Raw genomic sequence first — 18617 nt, 5'->3', positions numbered from 1 at the left:
CCCCATGGCGGGGCTGGACCATGAGGACCTACTGCCTCTCTGCATGCTCATTGCTGGGCCATTCTTCTTTGGCAGAGACGGAGTGAAGAGAGACACAGCTCCCTAGTCACAGACACAGGCCTAGTCTCTAGCAAAGCCTCCATCGCAGAGGTTCCAGTGTCAGGTGCAGGCAAAAGAAAACCATCTACTCATGTCTTTCTTTCTCTAGAGGGATGAGTACCCACGTGTGTGTCTGTGGAGTGAGGCCAGGGCCGGTAGGATAGAGCCTGTGGAGAGGGTGGGAAGCAAAACAGCCTTGGGTGGGATGCAAATCCAGCCCAGAAAGAGGCTGCAGAGTTTATCATCTCTAGGTGGCCTATGAGCAAAATCTGTAACTGATCACTCGGTGCCATCATCCTGGTGTCCACACCTAATACTCTGTTCATTCCAGCCACATCCTTTTCCTTCAGACCTGTCCACACACTCCTCCCACCTCATGGTGGAAAATGGCAACGTGAGGCCTACTTGACTGCACTCACCTTCCCAAGAAGCAGAGCTTGGCAGCCGTTTTAAAAAGACAACCCTGCTGCTATTATAAAAATAGATGAGACAGAATGAATCCATAACAATAATCAATCTTTTACAAAAAAACCATAGTATGAAGAGAAGTTCTACCCACACTCTACATATTATGTACCCTTTAAAATTCTTATGTAAACAATACACAAATCAAAGTTTATCTGAAAGTTTGCTGGAGGGAATTTCTTCCTTTTGCCCTTGTTGGCATATAGCCCTCTCTTACGGTTGTTTCAAGCTGGGCCTCAGGGAAATCCGGTCAGGGGAGACACAAACAGGCCAGCCACCATCTTGCTCTGCTTGCTCGTGTCCTCTGTCTTCTGCAGCCTGACTGTGAAGCCGGGCTCTGAGAAGGCTCCCCAGGGCAGGGCTTCTATCTCCCTCCTGTGTGTCTCTTGCATATCTCACCTAGCAATACTCTTCCCCACTCTGTTTCCATCCAGGAAGCCACTAGCATCCCTCCACCCCCTCCCAGCCCCACATTCCCCCGAGAGTCCCCTCCCCACCCTGCATACTGTCCCATCCCATGACAGAAACAAATGACGACATAACCAACCCCAGGTCTACTGATATGTTTACAAGGATGACCTACGCTCTCACAAAATCAAAATGGGCGAGGGACCAGGGGAAAAAGGCTGCAAAGTGTCTTGGAAGAGTCTCTGCAACCCTGAAGATGGCTGACACTGGGCCCGCAGCAGTCCATTTCACGGCCAGCGCGGTCACTGTCATCTTCAGTTTCTAGATTGTGGAGGTCCGGTCAACCCCGTCTGTGGAGGAAACCAGAGGATTACTGAGCAAAACTAGTCTGGGATAGCTGTCTACCAGCACAGCCAGCATCTTGAACATACTGGTCTCTGAGATGAAGACTTTATATGCACTTACTCACTTGCTCTCGTGGCCACCCACCTGTCCACTCATTTACTCATTCACCCACTCACTCATTCACCCACCCACCCACCCACCCATCTACCCAACTACCCACTCACCCACCCATTCAAACCACCTACCCCTTCACCTACCTATCTATCCATTCACCTACCTACTTACCCACCCACCCACTCATTTACATACTGACCCACTCACCTACCCATCCACTCACTCACTCACTGACATTATCACCCATCTAACATCTGGAGAGTTTTTTGTTTGTTTGTTTTGTTTTGTTTTGTTTTTAACGGGAGCCATATTGAGCCAAGATACAACTGTTCTTACCTCCCAAGTAGGCACATTTTAGAATTTACATTATAGACACATAAGTCAACAATGATGCCCAGAGTGATGGTGGCTCTAACCAGTGTGTCCCAAGAAAGAATGAACTTGGAGGGAGGAATGTATAACTCGACTGTGGAAGTCAAGGATCGTTTCATAAAGACACAAAATGGCTTGTCAATGGAGCTGGTAGGAATACTAAGCAAGGAGGATTCAGGAGAGGATGATGGGAACATGGTAAGGGAACAAGAGAGGTGGAATGACAGATTATCAAATGAAGAGGCTGGTGTAGGATGAGAGGCAGGAGCAGGCCTGGAAAGACAGAGAAGGGCTCTCACAGAAATATGAATGGAACCGTGGCATTCACATCTGTTTCTCTGGAATTATTTCTCTCTTACTGCAAGTCCTTGATGAAAGGCCAAAGACCTGTTCCTGCCCACACTGGGCAGCCAGAGGGAAGGATACAGCTGCTCCAAACTCTCTGCTGCAAGAACAGTGGTAAAGGCAGGAAAAGCAAAGGCAGATGTTGTGCCGTATCTGGAGTTAAAGCTTCAGGTGGCAGAAGGGTAATTTAATTATCCATGCCTCTTTGAAATGTTAGAGAGTTGGTCAGGCTGCACTAGGTATATCTGTGGGAGGGATATGTGCTTCAGAGACAGGAGGTTCTGAGCGATACAGAGCTGCTGATGGCTGCCTGGCTTTGCTCTGCTGCCTGACTTCACAAGGGTTCTATACAGTCTCCAACCATCAAAGGACCTTAGATGGGTATTGGGGACCTAAACACAGAAGAACCATGCTATATCACTTCAGATTGGCTCCCTGGCAACTGTCAGATGGTCTGACGAAAGGCAAGAGGTTAGTGAAGAGGCACATATGCTGGTGTATGTTGCTGCCCATGGGGCTTCATACTGTAGGCAGAGAGAGGCACAGGCTGGTCATCATAGGTAGAAAAGATGGTATCCAGTAACTGCTGGATGAGGGTAATGATGAGCTAGCTACAGAGGCCATCTTTGGCCTTTCCAAGCTCTAGAGACCAGCCAGTGTGGCTAGCCCAGTTCCCACCATGGCCTGCTAGGCCTAGTGGAGGGAGCATCTCTAGTTACTATATAAGACTCAGGGAAAGATAGAAGTGCCTGAACATTACAGAGAATGTTGAGGACCTAGGTGACATGGAAAGGCAGTGAGCCCACTGCAGGGATTTCCTGGCCTCCATGTTAGCCTGTCATATTGACAATTCTGCTAGCAGAGGCATTTTTTTTTTGTTTTAGAGATTTAATTTATTATTATAAATGAGTACACAGAAGAGGGTATCAAATTTCATTATGGGTGGTTGTGAGCCACCATGTGGTTGCTGGGATTTAAACTCACGACCTTCAGAAGTGCAGTCAATGCTCTTACCCCCTGAGCCATCTCTCCAGCCCCGACATTTTTTTTAATTGAAATTTTCATTGAGATAATTTTAGGTTCACATGCATTTGTAAAAAATGATCTAGCAAGATCACATGGGTACCTTGTCAGGTCCTATACTGGTGACAATTTGCAAAGGTCTAACAGAACACTACAGTGAAGACACTGGCTTTGATATAGTCCATTGCTCTTATTTTATTTAGATTTTCCAAATTTAACTACCCTTTTTCCTCTCTCTCTCTCTCTCTCTCTCTCTCTCTCTCTCTCTCTCTCTCTATGTGAACATGTAAGAATGGACAAGCATATGTGTACAAGTTATGGCAATTTAGGGAGAGATTTTTCAGAATGGAAACAGTGGCCTCTGCCAGTTTGGGGTGGTGGAGCATCCGCTAGCCTACAGGTATGAACTTGTAATCAATAACTGACTTTCTGTTGTGTCAACGGTCTTGCTCAGGCATGGGGCTCAGCAGTCTTAGGAAAGGAAGACTATGTGTAGAGGTCCTCTGTTGTGGGGATGTCTGAGACACCTCTAGAAGTGGGGCACTCCTGCTTAGCTCTTTGGCCCACACATTACTGCTAAATCTTCATAGTTGTGAAAGTGAGGAGCCAGGAGTGTGAAAATCTCAACTAGCTCAAGACCAAGGCTTGAATTTCAACCGTGCGATGTGTCTTCCGAGGAAAGCCAGGTTTACTATTTTCAGTCGAGAAAACTGTACACTGACAACTTCAGGGCGTGCCACGCACAGGCAAGCATCACGGGTCTGATAGTTACCACTGCAATAAAAGCCATCCTAGCACCTTGAGAAAATAATTTGCATAGCCTCTCTGCATCTGTGACAATGGGGATGGTAAGGCCTAGGGAAGGGGTGAGTGAAGAGGGGAGACAGAAGAGGAGGGGGGTGTGAACTTCAGAACCCCTGAAGAAGGGCTGTGTACTTTTCTCTCAGTACAGGCCTCAACCTAACAGTGGAGCCTCCTTCACTGAAGCTCCTGAAGCCCTTCTCTAAGAGGCTTGGAGGATCATCTTTTCCCAACACCACAGGTCACACACCATAGGCAAAACCCAGAGAGCCCGATGAAAGATTCACAACCCTCTACCTAGGTGTGCTTTTGTGTTTTATTGCAGGGGCCTCAGGGAAAGAAGAGAGGAAAGACAGGCTAAGAGAAAAGGGGCTTCAACAAGCAAGGGCAGCAGTTACCAAGGAAACGGAGAAGAGCAGAGACATCAGAAGCATCTCCAAGTTGGCACTGTGGACCACGGCGGACGGTCATCTGGGATACAGATGATGTGGTGCCCTCCCCCTGCCTCCCTGAGTCACATCACAGGAAGTTTTATCCTTCCTTTATTTTATGGTTCTTAATTGCATATGTATGTGCACACTGTGCAAGTGAGAGGTTAGCATTAGGTGTCTTCCTTAGTTATTATTCTCCATCTTATCTTTGGAGGCAGTCTACTGAACCTGGAGCTCGCTTATGTGGCTAGACCAGCTACACTGATAACTCTCGGGATCTGCCTGCGTCCACTTTCCTAGTGCTGGGATTACAGGCACATGCTACAGCGTGTGGCTTTTTACATGGATTCTGGCGATTTGAACTTAGGTTCTCATGTTTGTGTAGCAAGCACCTTGCTCACTGGGCTGTTTCTCCAGCCACAGAGAAACTGCTACTGGGCTTTTCCTCTTGCCACTGGTCTTCCTTTAAAAATGACTTAATTTGTCTGCATGATGTCCCCAGTAAGGTCATCTTCCCTGGGACCTGGAAAGGGCTGGCCCATAGAGACATTGCCATAGCTGGAGACCACAGTGCTCCTGTCCTGGAGGCTGAGCCATCTCCAACTTGATTTGCATCCTCTGCCCCTGAAACAGCTTAGGAGGAGGCTATCCATAAGAGGGGATTATTTTTTTGGGGGGGGGGGCCCACAGCAATAAAAAAGCTTAGGAGATTAACAAGATGAGAACATTAGCCGAAAACTCATCAGTTCCAAGAGGTATTCTGTGAAAACAGAAGAACCTTCTTAAAAAAAAAAAAAGCCTGTTCAATGAAAACTTCCTCCGAATAAAGAGTATTTGGCATTTTTGTTAATGATGATAATGGCAGTACTTAACCATTTGATAAGAGCTTCCAAATGCCAGTTATCTGAGGCCCATCAGGCCCTGCAGGGGAAGGTCAGTTTTCCTTGCTGTCTCTCAGAAGTGGGAGGCAGCAGGCTCCCCAGGCAGCCTGGTGGCCAAGGGACAGCAGTACCCTGGGCTCATTTCCTATTGGTGTGTTTATGGGCATTTCTACCATTGAATGGCTACACCATAGTTAGTTGGTCCTCATCTGAGTGGTTCCCTATTATTTACCAAGGGACTGCTGGCACAGTAGGAAGAGGAGCTGGTGACAGCTCCCAGAGAGTCTGTGAGACAACCAGGATCAGTAGGACCAGAGAAGAGATGGAACAGTCATTTGCAAATAGGGTTCCCTGGAGCTTTTTCTTTTGATCTGAAACCTTGTAGAGTCATGATAGCCCTGGGGCCCTTGAGCCCTCTCCTGACAGTTAAGTCATCTGGGGGTGCTCCAGTCCTTCTCTTTGTTCCATGTAGACCATTTGTTTCCTGGTTGATTTCAGGAAAAGATTGTATTTCACACAATTCTTAGCATCCAGAGATTGAACATCTAAAAGCCAAAGGCAGAGGGTCCTGGGGACAAAACTTTCAGGAGCAGTCGGTGACATCACCTCTGTATCCACTGCTGCCAGGGGATGCTCAGCTGGGCCCTAGGTGTGACAATGGCTCAGATCTCAGGTGGTTCATCTCTGGAGCAGAGAGGCACATCGAGGCAGATGAGAGATATTGGAAAGGCTCATGGTAATCTTGTGAAAGTCTCTCTGTGAGCCAGAGCCTCTCATGAGGAAGAGGAGGACAGAAATGAGTGGCGGGGCGGGGGGTGGGTAGACATCTCAACTCTTCTGTTCCTGCCAATTCTCCATAAATGTGCAGGACTAGGAAGAGACCCCTGAACTTGGGTCCAGGAGGGCACTGAAGCCCCCAGGACAGGAATAACAGGACTGCAGGTCAGACTGATGAGATCAGGGGCAACTGACTTAGGAAGCATGTTCCTGGCTCTAATTCGGGCATGTGAGTGTGTGCAGCCTGTGCCTGTCACATGGCAAAGGACAACTCAGATAGCTTGGGGCTCCAGCGTCATGCAAGCCATTTGCGACAGGGAGCTAGAAAAACAAGCAGGGATCTTTGTTTCAAAAATTCTATTTTTAGAGCATGCTGGGATATGCTTGGCCTAGACTGGTGGATCCAGTGCCGAGAGGGAACATATCCAATGCCTTGGGGGATGCTCCATTGGAAGCCATGCCTTGTGTGTGTCTGAGCCTTCAGCTCCTGCATTTGGCTGGGACCACTGCTGTGGGGTTCCAGTGTGTACTGAGGGATGGAGCTTCCAGGGCTTCAGGGATAACACTGGTCTCTCTGGCCTCCAGTTCCCTGACTCATCTTCCAGAAAAGGAACAGAGCACAGAGATTGCAGAGAAGGGGCCCATAGCAGCTCACAGTTGCTCTCTTCCTGTCTTGTCAGACCACTTTACTTCCTTCCCATTCCCCCAAGCTGCCCCAGGTTTATGAGGGAGGACATACTGACCTCCCAGGGCATGCTCCGTCATACTGAGGCACAAGGACTCCAGCCTGTTGTTGATGTCAGGTTCAGTCACGGGAAGCTGAAATTCTGCAGGAAGCAAAGGGTACATTGATTACTGGGACCCCCAAGACAAGGAGAAAGTACCCATGATGTCACCTGGTTTCAGGAGAGGTGTCTAGTGCCTCCGCTTTGGAGGGCTGAAGGGGACCTTTAGGGCCTGCATGATGAATAACTACCTCTGAGGTCTGTTAGACAGGGACTCCATTGTAGACATAGGCACCTGGAAGCAAACTCATACTAAAATACCAGTTCCAGTCCCGGGCCCTCACTCTTGCTCGGACCCTGTGATGGCTTTCCCACAAAATTAAGTGCCAACCTCAGCAATGATCTGCAAGGCCTCCTTACAGGACTGTTCTCGTAACATCTCCTCTTCCTCTGCTCCACCGCAAACCCTCTTCTCCCCAGAGCCTTTGCACGGCTGTTTTCCCTGCCTTGGTGTCAGCCCATAAGTGTTCCCCTGGCTTAGTCTTTGCCTGACTCCATTAATTCCTCGTCCTCCTCCTCCTCGTCCTCCTTCTCCTCCTCCTCCTCCTCTTCCTTGTCCTCTTCCTCCTCCTTGCCCTCTTCCTCCTCTTCTTCCTCTTCCTCCTTTCCTCCTCTTCCACCTCTTCTTTACATTTATTTTTATTTTTTTAATGTGCATTGCTTTGTTTTGTTTCCCTGCATGCATCTCTGTGTGAGGGTGTCAGATCTCCTGGAAATGGGGTTACAGTTCGTTGTAAGCTGCCATATGGGTGCTAGGTCCTCTCAAAGAGCAGCCAATCACTGAGCTCTCTTCAGTCCCAAAGATTTATGTTTGTTTTGGTTTTTGTTTTGTTTTGCTTTATTTATATGCATTCGGTGGTCACAGAGTCCAGGGAAGGGCATCAGATCCCTGGAGCTGGAATTAGGTCATGCAAGAACCCTGAAAAAGATGCTGCAATCTGAGCCTGAGTCCTCTGAGGGAGCAGTGACTGCTCCTAACCCACACAGCCATTCCTGCAGCCTCTACTATCTTCTTGAAAGCACCTTCCCCTAACGTCCTTTTCCTCTTTTATTTCTTTGTATCACCAACAGCGGATGTTTCATGAATCTGCTCCTTCAAGATCACGGCTCGTGTCCTCAGGGCGTGACTTAGCAATAGTCACTGAGTCTGGAACCCGGTGGAATTCTGCTTTATGGTGAGGTGCAGCACATTCCCCCTTTGAGTGAGGGACTATATTGATGCTTCTGCTATGCCTGCTCCTTTACTGCCCAACAAACTTAGTCCCCAGTGGGGCTCAAGAATACTGGTAGCTAATCAAAACTAGGTAGGAGGGATAGGGCTAGGAGAAGACCCATGTCTTCCTGCCTGCCATGACTGTTTGCTACTTTCAAGTCTCCAAGCACATTGGAGGAGCTGAGACCTTCCCTCCAGGGCAAGAAGGGGTCAGCTCTACACAGCCACAGACAATGCATGACTCTCAAGCCTCTGGGCATCCTTTCTCTTCAGGCACTACTGTTCCCCCCCACACACACCCCTCCCGCCTCTCCTGTGGAAGGCAGCTCTGGGGCCTCCTGTTTCTAGCTGGGACTCTGCGTTAACTCCATTTCATCCCTCCTCCTGTGGAACCTTGAGATGCCTCGAAGCACCTAGAAGCATCTAGCAGCCAGCGACAGTGGTTTGACTGTCTAGATCTGGCTCTCCTAAATCTAGTGCTCTCTTCCACCATCAGCTGCTCAGAATGATGACATCCAATGGACAGGAGCAGAAAAGAAGTCCTGAAGTATGTGCTGGCAAGGGGTGTGTTCCAGTGTCTGGGACACCCCAATGCTGCCACTACTTCCCTATGTGGCCTTGGGAAGTGGTTCCTTCCTTTGGGAGTTATTTCCCCCTGGCAGTGGGAAAGAGGATGGTGTGGAAAGGGTAGGCTGTTTGCTCTTTCACTCCTTTCAAAAAGGGCATGCGGTTGAGGGGACAAGTGCTGGTGATTGGTAAGAAAACAAGTTGAAATCAATAGCTAAACCAGAATGTTTTGTTTTTAAATCTAATCAGCTATACATTAACATCTCCTTTCTCGGGTAGACAAGATGGCTCAGTGATTACAGGGGCTAACTGTACTCTGAGTTTGATCCCTGAAAGTGATGCTCTAATCTCTACACTCATGCTAGGCCATACACACCCACACACAAACACGCACACATAATCATTCAAAAACATTTTTTTTTTTAAAGCTCTTCTCTTGCAAACTGTGTTCCCATCGGCCAGCCGATTCAGAGGCAGGTGCCATTTCCATCCTTTTAAGATCTGAGAAGGGCTTGCAGAACTGGTCAATATGGAAGGCACCAGGCAGCAGACAGTGACCTTTCTGTGGCCAGTTGCAGCATCAGTGAGGTTTGGAAGACAACCAGGCCATCTCCTGAGTGGATGGAGGCCTTGGAGGCATCTTAGGGAAGGTGGGAGCCAGAGCGGATGGGCGGAGTCTCTCCTGAGCCCACCTAGGGCTGCTGCTAAGGGAAGGGCTGGGGCAATTAGACCATCCCAGGGGAAGAGTATTTTTGTATTTTCATCCATTCATGTGAAAATCATATGCACGCAAAAATTAGCAGCCTTTGGGGTGTGAAACCCATAAAATAGAAACAGAATTTTATATATAGCTAGTTAGCAAATACGGAAGGAGAAAAAAAAAACAAACTTCAGCAATTATAGTCATCCATATGCTCACTGGAAGAGTGCGTTTACTCCCTAGCGCTCCCCTTTAAACAAACACTGTGGAGAGATTTGGATAAATAAAGACGCTCGACATTTGGAGAGAACGTCTCAGCTGCAGGAGTTCTTGCCAACACACAGCAAAATGCCATTTTCCAAGCCTGGGATTGCGTGTTTCCAGGAAGGAGGCTGAGAAACATAGGGCTCTCAGCTCCAGAGTCTCCAAGCCGATGCTGTGGCTGCTCTTTTAGGTGGGAAGTTGGTTTGCTGGAATCTCTGTCTCCACTCTTTGCTCTGACACGCTCCCCATTGCTCACAGAGCAGTGCTGAAGAATTCCAAGTCTTGGCGAAGCCCATATGTTCACACCACAGAGAACCTTAACAGTGTGACTTTTTAATTGTGTGCTTGATGAAAACAGACCGATGGTGTCTTGCTGCACACATCAGATAGATGGGGGCTTCCATGTCAAGCTAACACCCTTCAGTGCTGCTTGGTGGGTAGAGCCCTCCTTAAATTTAGCTCCAAAGGACAATCAGGTTGTGCCGCAGGCTGGTAGGTACACATTAGCATGTAGGTATCAGGCATCACAAGGCTGCAAGCGCTCAGTAAGGCAATGGGAAGGACTGGCTTGCACCTTCTCACTGTCGTCTCTAGGAAGTCTGCTTCTTCCCCTGGGACCACCGCTCGGAGCTGCTGGACAAAGCCCTAACCTGGAACCTTTCCATGTAGACATGATGCTACTGATACTTTGGATTTGGGTGCATTTCAGACATTCAGATTGGGGTGGGGTTTATGCAAATGTTCTGGAATTTGAAAAACCCTGACATTTGAAACACATCTGGTCCTAAACACCTTGGATAGTGAATATCAAACTTGTACCAGGAATTCTTTTTTCTTTCTTCATTAGGTTAGTCTAGGGTTTGGTGGGAATTCTGAAGGTTATGGCTTAAGGGTTAAGGTAGACTCAAAACTAATAAGGAAAAGATTATTTTAAAATTTTATGTAATGTGTATATCTGTGTGAGTATATGCCACATGTGTACAGGTGCCTGTGGAGGCCAAACGAGGATATAGATGCCTTGGTGCTGGCGATACAGGAGGTTGTGAGCCACCTGATGGTGATGATGATGGTGGTGATGGTAGTGGTGATGATGATGGTAGTGGTGGTGGTGATGGTAGTGGTGATGATGATGGTAGTGGTGGTGGTGATGGTAGTGGTGGTGGTGATGGTGGTGATGATGATGATGGTGGTGGTGGTGGTGGGACCCTGCCTGAGCATTAGGACTCTTAACCAGTGAGCCATCTATCTTTCTAGCCCCAACTTGTGAATTAAATTGTCCCTTTTTAGAAGTCCTGCATGTTGAGAGCATTGTAGTCTCAGATCTGGAAGGGAACCGCTGGCCATCTCTTCTAGGGGACTTCCGTCAGAGTCCTTTAAAAATTCAGCTGGCTTGTTCAGGCAGAAGTGGCCTCTGGGCTGAGTGTCATGTGTCACAGCACAGTCTGTGAGGTATGAATCCACCTGGACTTAAGACTATGTGACAGGCTGGGCACTCTAAGGAACCTGCGTGATCTGCCTTGCGGCTGACCGCCTAGCCTGCTTGCTACACAGCTACACGGGCCTTTCACATGTGTGTTTACAAGTGTGTCCCTCACTGCTGGAGGGGCAGAGGACTCAGAACAGGGAAGAAAAAGGGAGGTGGCAATAAGGAAAAGATCTAGCCCAGGTGGGATATGGAGAACCAGAGGGGGTGGGAAGGCCAATCACAGGGAAATGTTTGTCGCCAGTGGACGACAACATCGTCCGGCTTACATCGTCGCGGCTGGCGTGTGTGTGTGTGTGTGTGTGTGTGTGTGTGTGTGTGTGTGTGGTGACACCAGTGGGGAGCTTGTGCTGCAGTCATCCTCTGGGACCCACACATCCATGTAACGTTAGGTCAGATGATATGGTAGAGGGCCATTTGCCCAGGTGGACTCTCAGAGTAGGAAAAGAGGTTTGCCTAGCCGCATTCTTGGCTGGTGTAAAGTTGACCCATTGACCAGTTCTCCTTCTTCCTGTCTCTAAACCACAGCCAAGCTGTTTGCTTAGGTTTATTAGAAAAGTAGAGAACAATATCTACCACATATTTTGAATTGTCCCTAATCTGGCCTCTGTCTCTGCACAGTAGCCCCTTCCAGTCCCCTAGTGGACTCAGGACACTGTCCTCATTCTTTTTAAAGGCATCCTACCAAGAAGGAAATGAAGGGCCACAGCTCAGAGGGTTGTGTTGCCAGGTACACAGCTTTCCGAGGATGGAGGACTCCAGTCACAAGCCAGTACGTAGGCAAGGTTTGACATATAAGGCAGGTGTCACATGGTGAAATGGTGCTGTTGAAGGGTCCAATCTTGCCATCTCACACACAGGTACAGGGGTTCAAGAGTGCTTTCTTTGCATGTGGTTTTGTGCAGGTGAAGGGTGCCATTTCTGGAACGCAAGCTTGTGAGTTCTACCCCACCTGTGTTTTTCTTGTGGGAAAGCCTGCTCTGGGCCCCTCTACTCCTTCTTGTTGGTCCTCCTGGCAAGTCAGGAGCCTTCAATGGCATCTGAACATCAGGTTACCCTAAGATCTTCTCTGATTGGGGTGAATGAGCCTGGCTCAGTAGAAACAGAACTACTTCCAAAAGGAAGGATCATTCTCCAAGCAATTCTGGAGTTTGATTTTCAGATGGGGAAGGACCCCCACCTTTGGGCTATGTGGCATTCTTGCCGGGTGTCACAGGTGTGCTGAGCTCCAGGCCTCTTGGGTGTCTCAGACCTTGTCCCCCTTATTCCAGGAGGCCCTGCTGAGTGTTCCTCCTCGTCCCAGTGGCCAGCCAGAGTCAGCAGTGATATGTTGGCCTTCCCAATGGAACCAAGACACACTTGACACCTGTCCAGGTGGAAATAAAGCAGAAAGCCCCCACAGGCGGTATCTGAGAGGTCCTGATATGCAGTGTGGGAAAGAAGGATGAGTCAGCAGAACTGAGCAAGGTGACTGGTTACCAATACACACAAACCTGGAGGCTTCTCCATATTCCCCAGAGGAGGTCTTCCTTTGTAAGGCAATTATTTTGAAGACTTTTTTAGACTTTGTGGTAGTTTTCAGGGTTTGGAAGCATGATTTTAAATGGATGCTTACACACATTAAGAAGCCGGGAGAAAAACATACCTTGTACCCAAGACAAGCATTTGGGGGTTCCCATCTCCAGCTCATTTTATGCTCATGTGCTAGCTGTGTAAAGATGAAAGCCACATTCTGCTTTGCTGATATAATTCTCAAAGTTCAGTCTCAGCACCTACCCATAAACCTGAGAAGACCCCAGGGCTGACCAGGTTGAGTTCCTCTGACTAGAAAGGCCCATATCCATGTCCCACCACTCAGGTTAACGCTGGTCTGGCCTCTTGAGGCATTGTGAAGGAAACTGAGAAGCAAGACCAGCTCTCAAAGTCACTGTTTGGTTATGAGGACGCGCACCTGGAAGCCTCGCCGTAGTGGAGACTTCCCACAGCTGTCTCCTCACTGAGGGATTCTGGATCATGGCTCTGACTTGCTTCACTTTCATGGCCATGTCGCAGAGGTAGCACCCAGTAGGTGCGAAGTGTGAGTGGGCAGAGCCTGGAGGGAGCCATTATGAGGGATTTAAAGCCTTAAGGCAGGGTTTGTGACATCCAAGAAAAAAAATCTTTATGGCGGGGGTGGGGGCGGAGGGAGAAGAGGGAAAAGAGAAGCCCAGGATACTCTAGAGTTCTAATACTCTAGATTTGCAGGAACACTGAAATCAAAAGCCTTATAAACAATTGCTTCTGGGACACAGGGCTCCAGGTTGTGAGGTATGCCCGAGGTCACCCAAACATAGGGTGCATCTCGTTTATTCCTTGGGGGTGGGGGCATCTTGATAGATTTAGCCAGGGCTTAGGTAAGGGTTTGGTCAAGTCTGGAGTCTAGAGTCAGAGAGAATGGCTTCAAGGATCTGTTTACTGGATGGGACTCAGGTAGCTTGTATTAGGAGGCACGGTGACGGAGGCCATCAATCCACTCTGTCAAGTTACCCTTGAGTCAAGAAGTAATGGCTCTGTTTTTCAGTGCAATTCCACGGTGACCCCAACATTCAAGTTTTTCTCTTTCATTGTCTTACCCTCTCTTTGCACACGTCCTCTCCCCCTCCCTCCGCCTCTCTCTTTCCACACGGATCTCTTCCAGGGATAGCTATCACTGGCTTAATCAATCTAGGAATCTAGATATCTGACAAGTATCGGAACTATCCCTGTCAGATTGCAACCAGGGCTGGGGCTTCAGGCTCTGGCTTCCCACTAGGCAGCCTCTGCTCCTGCTGGCAGGGCATGGTTTAAAAAAGGAAAGGCTTTCGGCAGCTCTAAAGAATGTGTGGTGACAGTTGAGGCTCAGCACTTTCCGGCTGGGTCACCAGGGCATCTATTCTGGCATCCTGGCCTTCCTTCTGCGTCAAGAGTGAGAGAGTGAGAGAGAGAGAGGGAAGGGAGTATGTGTTAGCCTAGCCCTACCTGGTTGCTGGAACATCAGCATGTTTTGTGGGGAAGTATGCACGGGCAGCGAGCGGGTCTTCTGGACAGAGCTGTGGGTGCGGCTGGGCATGCTGTTGCTGCCCCCAGGGTTGGCAAACCAGAGGTTCTAGAGAGGGACATACAAGAGGGAGGCATTAGTCCAGACCTTGTGGGGAAGTGGGGAGGCAGAGCCCCAGCTGTAACTCGGGAGACAGGTATCCCAGGAGAGTTTTGGAGAGGGCCATGCTGCCCGCCATGGACTTACTGAGAGATGGTTTAGACTGGCTCATGTGATGCTCATTCTCAGGCCTTGCTTTAAGCTTGAGCTCATCCTGGCTACCTTTTTCCTCTCTCTATCTCCAGAAGTCTTTTTACTCCATTTATTTCTTAAAGGGGGCAGAGGTGTCTTAGGCATGCTTGTAGCAAACACTTCAATGAGTTTAGGGCTCTTGTTTGATTCTCTCTTTGAGAGTCCCCAAATTTACTCCATACTGAGGAGAAAACAAGACTCAGGACTGGTGTCGGGCCTGTGTCATGCAGATCATGTGTCCTGTGGTGGCCTCGTCTAGAACTGATTATCGGGGGCTTCTCACACATGCCCTTCCCATTGGGAGGGCATGCCGCCAGTCTCCTCCTGGAGCCTTTCTGTTTTAAAGACAACCTCTCATCGAGTCTGTTTGTATGTCCCCAGGCCCACAGCCAACCCATGGGGCCGAGGGAACAAACATTTAGGGAAAGGCAAGGTTGGGTTCAGGGGACAGAGAGGTTACCGTCAATCTGACAGCGAGGGACAGCCTCCCAAACAATCCTGGGGACTCACCATTGCAACTGTAAGGGGACTGTGAGGAAAAAGTCAAAGAAAGCTTATTAAATGCCCAACCAGACCTGGAAGGTGATGGGGTATGTTGGGGTGGGGCAAAGATTAAGCAGAAGTAGCCCTTGCATGCCTGTCACAAGGGTCCCAGAGATTAATGTAATACTAGTTTTCCCAAGCAACAGCCATAGGTTTTTTCAGTCTCCAGGGAAACAACACAAACAGTGGTTACCTAGGAGGCATAGGCTCAGCTATGCCCCTGGTTTAGATCTCCTGGGGTCATATCTTTCCATGCTGGAGATTGTCCTGGTTGGGGATATCTTAAAACCTCAGCCCCTGAGCTTGGTCAACCTCCCTGCTTCCCAGAGCAGAACAAACCTGTCTTCCTTGTTTCATGATGGTGGGGTTGGCAGCGGTGTGGCGCTGGTTGGAGCTGACAAATCCACTGGTGCCCAGGAGACCAAGGCGGGCAGAAGGGACGTTCCGAGATGCGATCTGGTACTGCCGTGGGTTCCGTCTACCCATGCCGCCGCCCACAGAGCTGGCTGTCGGGAGGGAGTTGGACTGCCCAAAGCCACGACTGTGAGAGCAAAGAGAAGAGATCCTGAGGTTCTGGTATGCTCCAGTCCTATATAGCCCAGGCTGCCAGTGGGGTCTCTTGGGGATTGACAATTAAGAGGTTTAGGGATGCCAATAATAGGCTATGATTGAAACTGTACCTAGTATCTAAAAGCAACAGCATATGCTAGATGTTGGAGCTTGCACACTACTCATTAGGCTTCTTAATCTTCACAGCTAGAGGATTTTGCCATCACCACGCAACCAGCAGGGGGCAGCACTCAAATATGAACCCAAAAGGGGAGCTCAAATATTCTCCTGCCTTCTCCTATTCTAGTCTAGTCCAACCTGTGGGTCTGGGCATGAGGCCATGGTGCCTTTCAAGAAGTCACAAAGCAAAATAGTAGAATCAGTATCTGAACTGGATCTGATTCCGTTCTGGTGAGCATTCCATTATGGCGTGGTTCATTTCTGATCAGGTTCTCTGTAAGCAGTCTTGGATGGAGGATCCGACTGAAATATAAGCACTGTAAGAAAGGACTGTACTGGTGTGTGTGGATAACTCCACACACAAACCTAGGATAGATGGTCCTGTCTCTTCGTTCTTCAGGCCTTTCCTGCAGGGCGGGCCTCACCAAGGCTGGCAAGGCTCTGCTTTTCGGGCCCACGCAGGAGACTGCTCCCAGTGGGGTCGGATGAGCTCAGCGGAGAAGCCTCCACCAGCCCCGGGGTTCTGGGAGGCTTCGTGAACCGGCACATTCTTTCCAAGGGAGTCAGGCAGCTTTAGTTATTCAGAAGGGTGGAGGGTGGAGAGGACGTGCGTGGCAGGCAACGGCCACTAGATGGAGCAGAGCCGCTTGGTTGCTAAGCTGGGGAGTTTTTCCGCCAAGCGAGTGAGGAGCCCTTGCAGATGAGCTGACTTAGCTTAGCCCACGAGGTCCAGGGGGCCACTAACAGCACTCACTTCCTGCGCCAGGGATGCTTGTGTGTGAGTGTGGGGGAGGTGGTGTCTGAGGTGGCAGTGCAAAAGCTCCCAGAATTCCTAAATTTCTTAGGCAGAGAAGGTTCAGGAAAGGAATCCAGGAAGTCTATCTTCTTCCAGGCTTGTGTGGCCAAGAAAGGTGTTGTAGATTCCAAGAAGAGGTTGTCTCTTTGTTTATCTTATCTTCCCTTTCCTCTTTGAAAACTGAGAATTAGGGTGAGGCCAGCTAAGAGTGATTCCATACAATCAGAGACCCCAGGGAGGTAACTTGAAAAGGTAGCAGCAAGCGGGGTGGGGGGTGGGTGGGGGGGTGGGGGGTGGATGGATGGGTGGTTGGGGTGGTGTTCCCACTCTCAGCAGTTAAGAACTGGTCCTCTGGCTTCTGAAGTCAGAATCTGGGCCACCTGGCAGGTAGATGATCGGTATCTGCTAAGACTCCTCCCACCCCTTATTTAGTGTGAATAGATTTTTCTCACTTCCCTCTTTGGCTGGATTTTTAGAAGGGTATTTCATATGCAAAACAGTAGTGGATGAGTGTTGCACTAAAATGGTTTGTTCTTCCACGAAAGCAACACTGTAGCTTGTAAAACATTTTTGAGCCAGGGTCTCACTATGTAGCTAGCACAAGCTAGCCTCAAATTATCTTCCTGCCTCAACTACACAAGTGCTGGGACTACCCAAGAAAATCAAACCTGGAGCAAGACTGTATTTTCTAGGTATATAAAGGGCACAGGGCTCTGTTAGGGGCAGTCATTGAAGAAATGGAGAACCCTGAGATTCCTAAGAGTTAGGACTCAGCTGTTTGGGAGAAGGGAGTAAAGCCCAGAGTATTCAAGGGTCTGGGGGTGGTGGTAGTGGTGGTGACGGTGGTGGTGATGGTGGTGACAGCATAGTGGAGGAAGAATTTTGAGAGGCCATCTTTTTCCTGATGTGGAGTCCAGCTATGGTGTCCTCAAAAGGTTATTTTTACAAAGCCAGGTTTGCCTAGAGTTGCTGCCGCTGAGAGGTCAGTTAGGACCACTCAGCTTAAAGGAATAATTATGTTTCCGGAGAGAGAGCAAAGAACAAATTAAGCTCCCATTCTTGTCCCCCCCCCCCAACCCCAGCCTGTAGGACTCACCTTCTCTGCTTTTCTGAGTCTGATTTCCTTTCCTTGAAATGCATGAAAAGTCTTTGATAAAAATAACATTAATAAGAAGCAATTAATTTGGGATTTGTGAGATAATTTAAAGCAGGGGCTTGCCTGCGGTACTTTTGTACGGGAGAAACGGTTTTTCAAAACAAATTAACAGTGTAAAAATATCCCAGAGGTAACGTCAAGAGCAGAATGTGTTTCATGGGTTTGGCACCATTTTTTGAACATCCATGGTTGGTGGATGCATTCGTTCTTATCTAGTCAATAAAAGGACTCCGACCTGACCACCTCAGGCTGGCCCTGACCTAGCATGTGCTGAGAACAACAGTCTGTAGAGGCTCAAGTTCTGTCCAAGCTTCTCTCTAGGCAGACAGAGGCAGGGGGTTCATTGCTGGTGAGAGGAGCTTAAAAGCCAGGTGTCTTCAACTTCTACTTCAGAATGATTTCCTCTAGGAGCTGGTACAGCAGGGCCTGGTACTGCAACAGGAGCTGGATACCTCTTCACCTGGAAATCGGGGTATCACCCATAGAAATGGGGTGCTTGGCAAGGCAGTTGAAGAGCAAGTCTTGCCTTGCATCCAGGACTTGCATCCTTGGCGCAGGACTGATCTGCAGCTCATCAGAGCTGGCAACCCCCAAGGGCTGGAGGCTGGTGAGCTGGCCTTAGTATCAATTTGTAGGCATATCCTCTCTGTGCATTAGCCTGAGACCAGAGCAGTCACTTGGTTCTGCAGTGGTAAGGAGTACTGGTCTGGGGCCCAACACTGGCCAGCTTGCTCCATGCCCTGAGTACCTCTGCCTATCAATTTATCTGTAAACTAAGGTTAATAATAGCAATTCTACTTCATAGGGTTGTTGTGAGGATGGAATGAACGAATATATTTTTAGTGCTCAGAAACCACCGGTATGTGCTAACTAAAAGTTTGCATAATAAATAACAGTGCTGTGTAGTAGAATGTGATAGTATCTTAATTTTTAAGTAAATCTGTCATGAAGACGTTTCACAAACTCCAGCTGGCCTTATTTTTTTCAAGTGGTAAGGCACACTTATGCAAATG

General features: G+C 48.8%; 1 protein-coding gene across 5 annotated transcripts in view; it reads right to left on the bottom strand.

The window, feature by feature from the left end:
• Positions 1-1112: 1112 nt before the first annotated feature.
• The window catches only part of Samd4a (sterile alpha motif domain containing 4A), a 216422-nt gene continuing 198917 nt past the window's right edge, over positions 1113-18617 (bottom strand). For 4 of the 5 annotated variants that reach the window (XM_031361918.1, XM_031361919.1, XM_031361923.1 and 1 more), the window contains 4 exons: positions 15263-15464; positions 14071-14197; positions 6805-6888; positions 1113-1322 (listed from right to left, as the gene is read on the bottom strand). In XM_031361918.1, coding sequence (XP_031217778.1) covers positions 1294-1322; positions 6805-6888; positions 14071-14197; positions 15263-15464 — 442 coding nt within the window. In that variant the 3' untranslated portion in view covers positions 1113-1293. The remainder of the gene's footprint in view (positions 1323-6804; positions 6889-14070; positions 14198-15262; positions 15465-18617) is intronic. The other variant, XM_031361920.1, reaches the window with a different exon arrangement.

The sequence above is a fragment of the Mastomys coucha genome, unplaced genomic scaffold, assembly GCF_008632895.1.
Source record: "Mastomys coucha isolate ucsf_1 unplaced genomic scaffold, UCSF_Mcou_1 pScaffold9, whole genome shotgun sequence".
NCBI lineage: Eukaryota > Metazoa > Chordata > Mammalia > Rodentia > Muridae > Mastomys > Mastomys coucha.
Note: the sequence above shows the minus strand (reverse complement) of the source record. Positions and strands in the feature narration are given on the sequence as shown.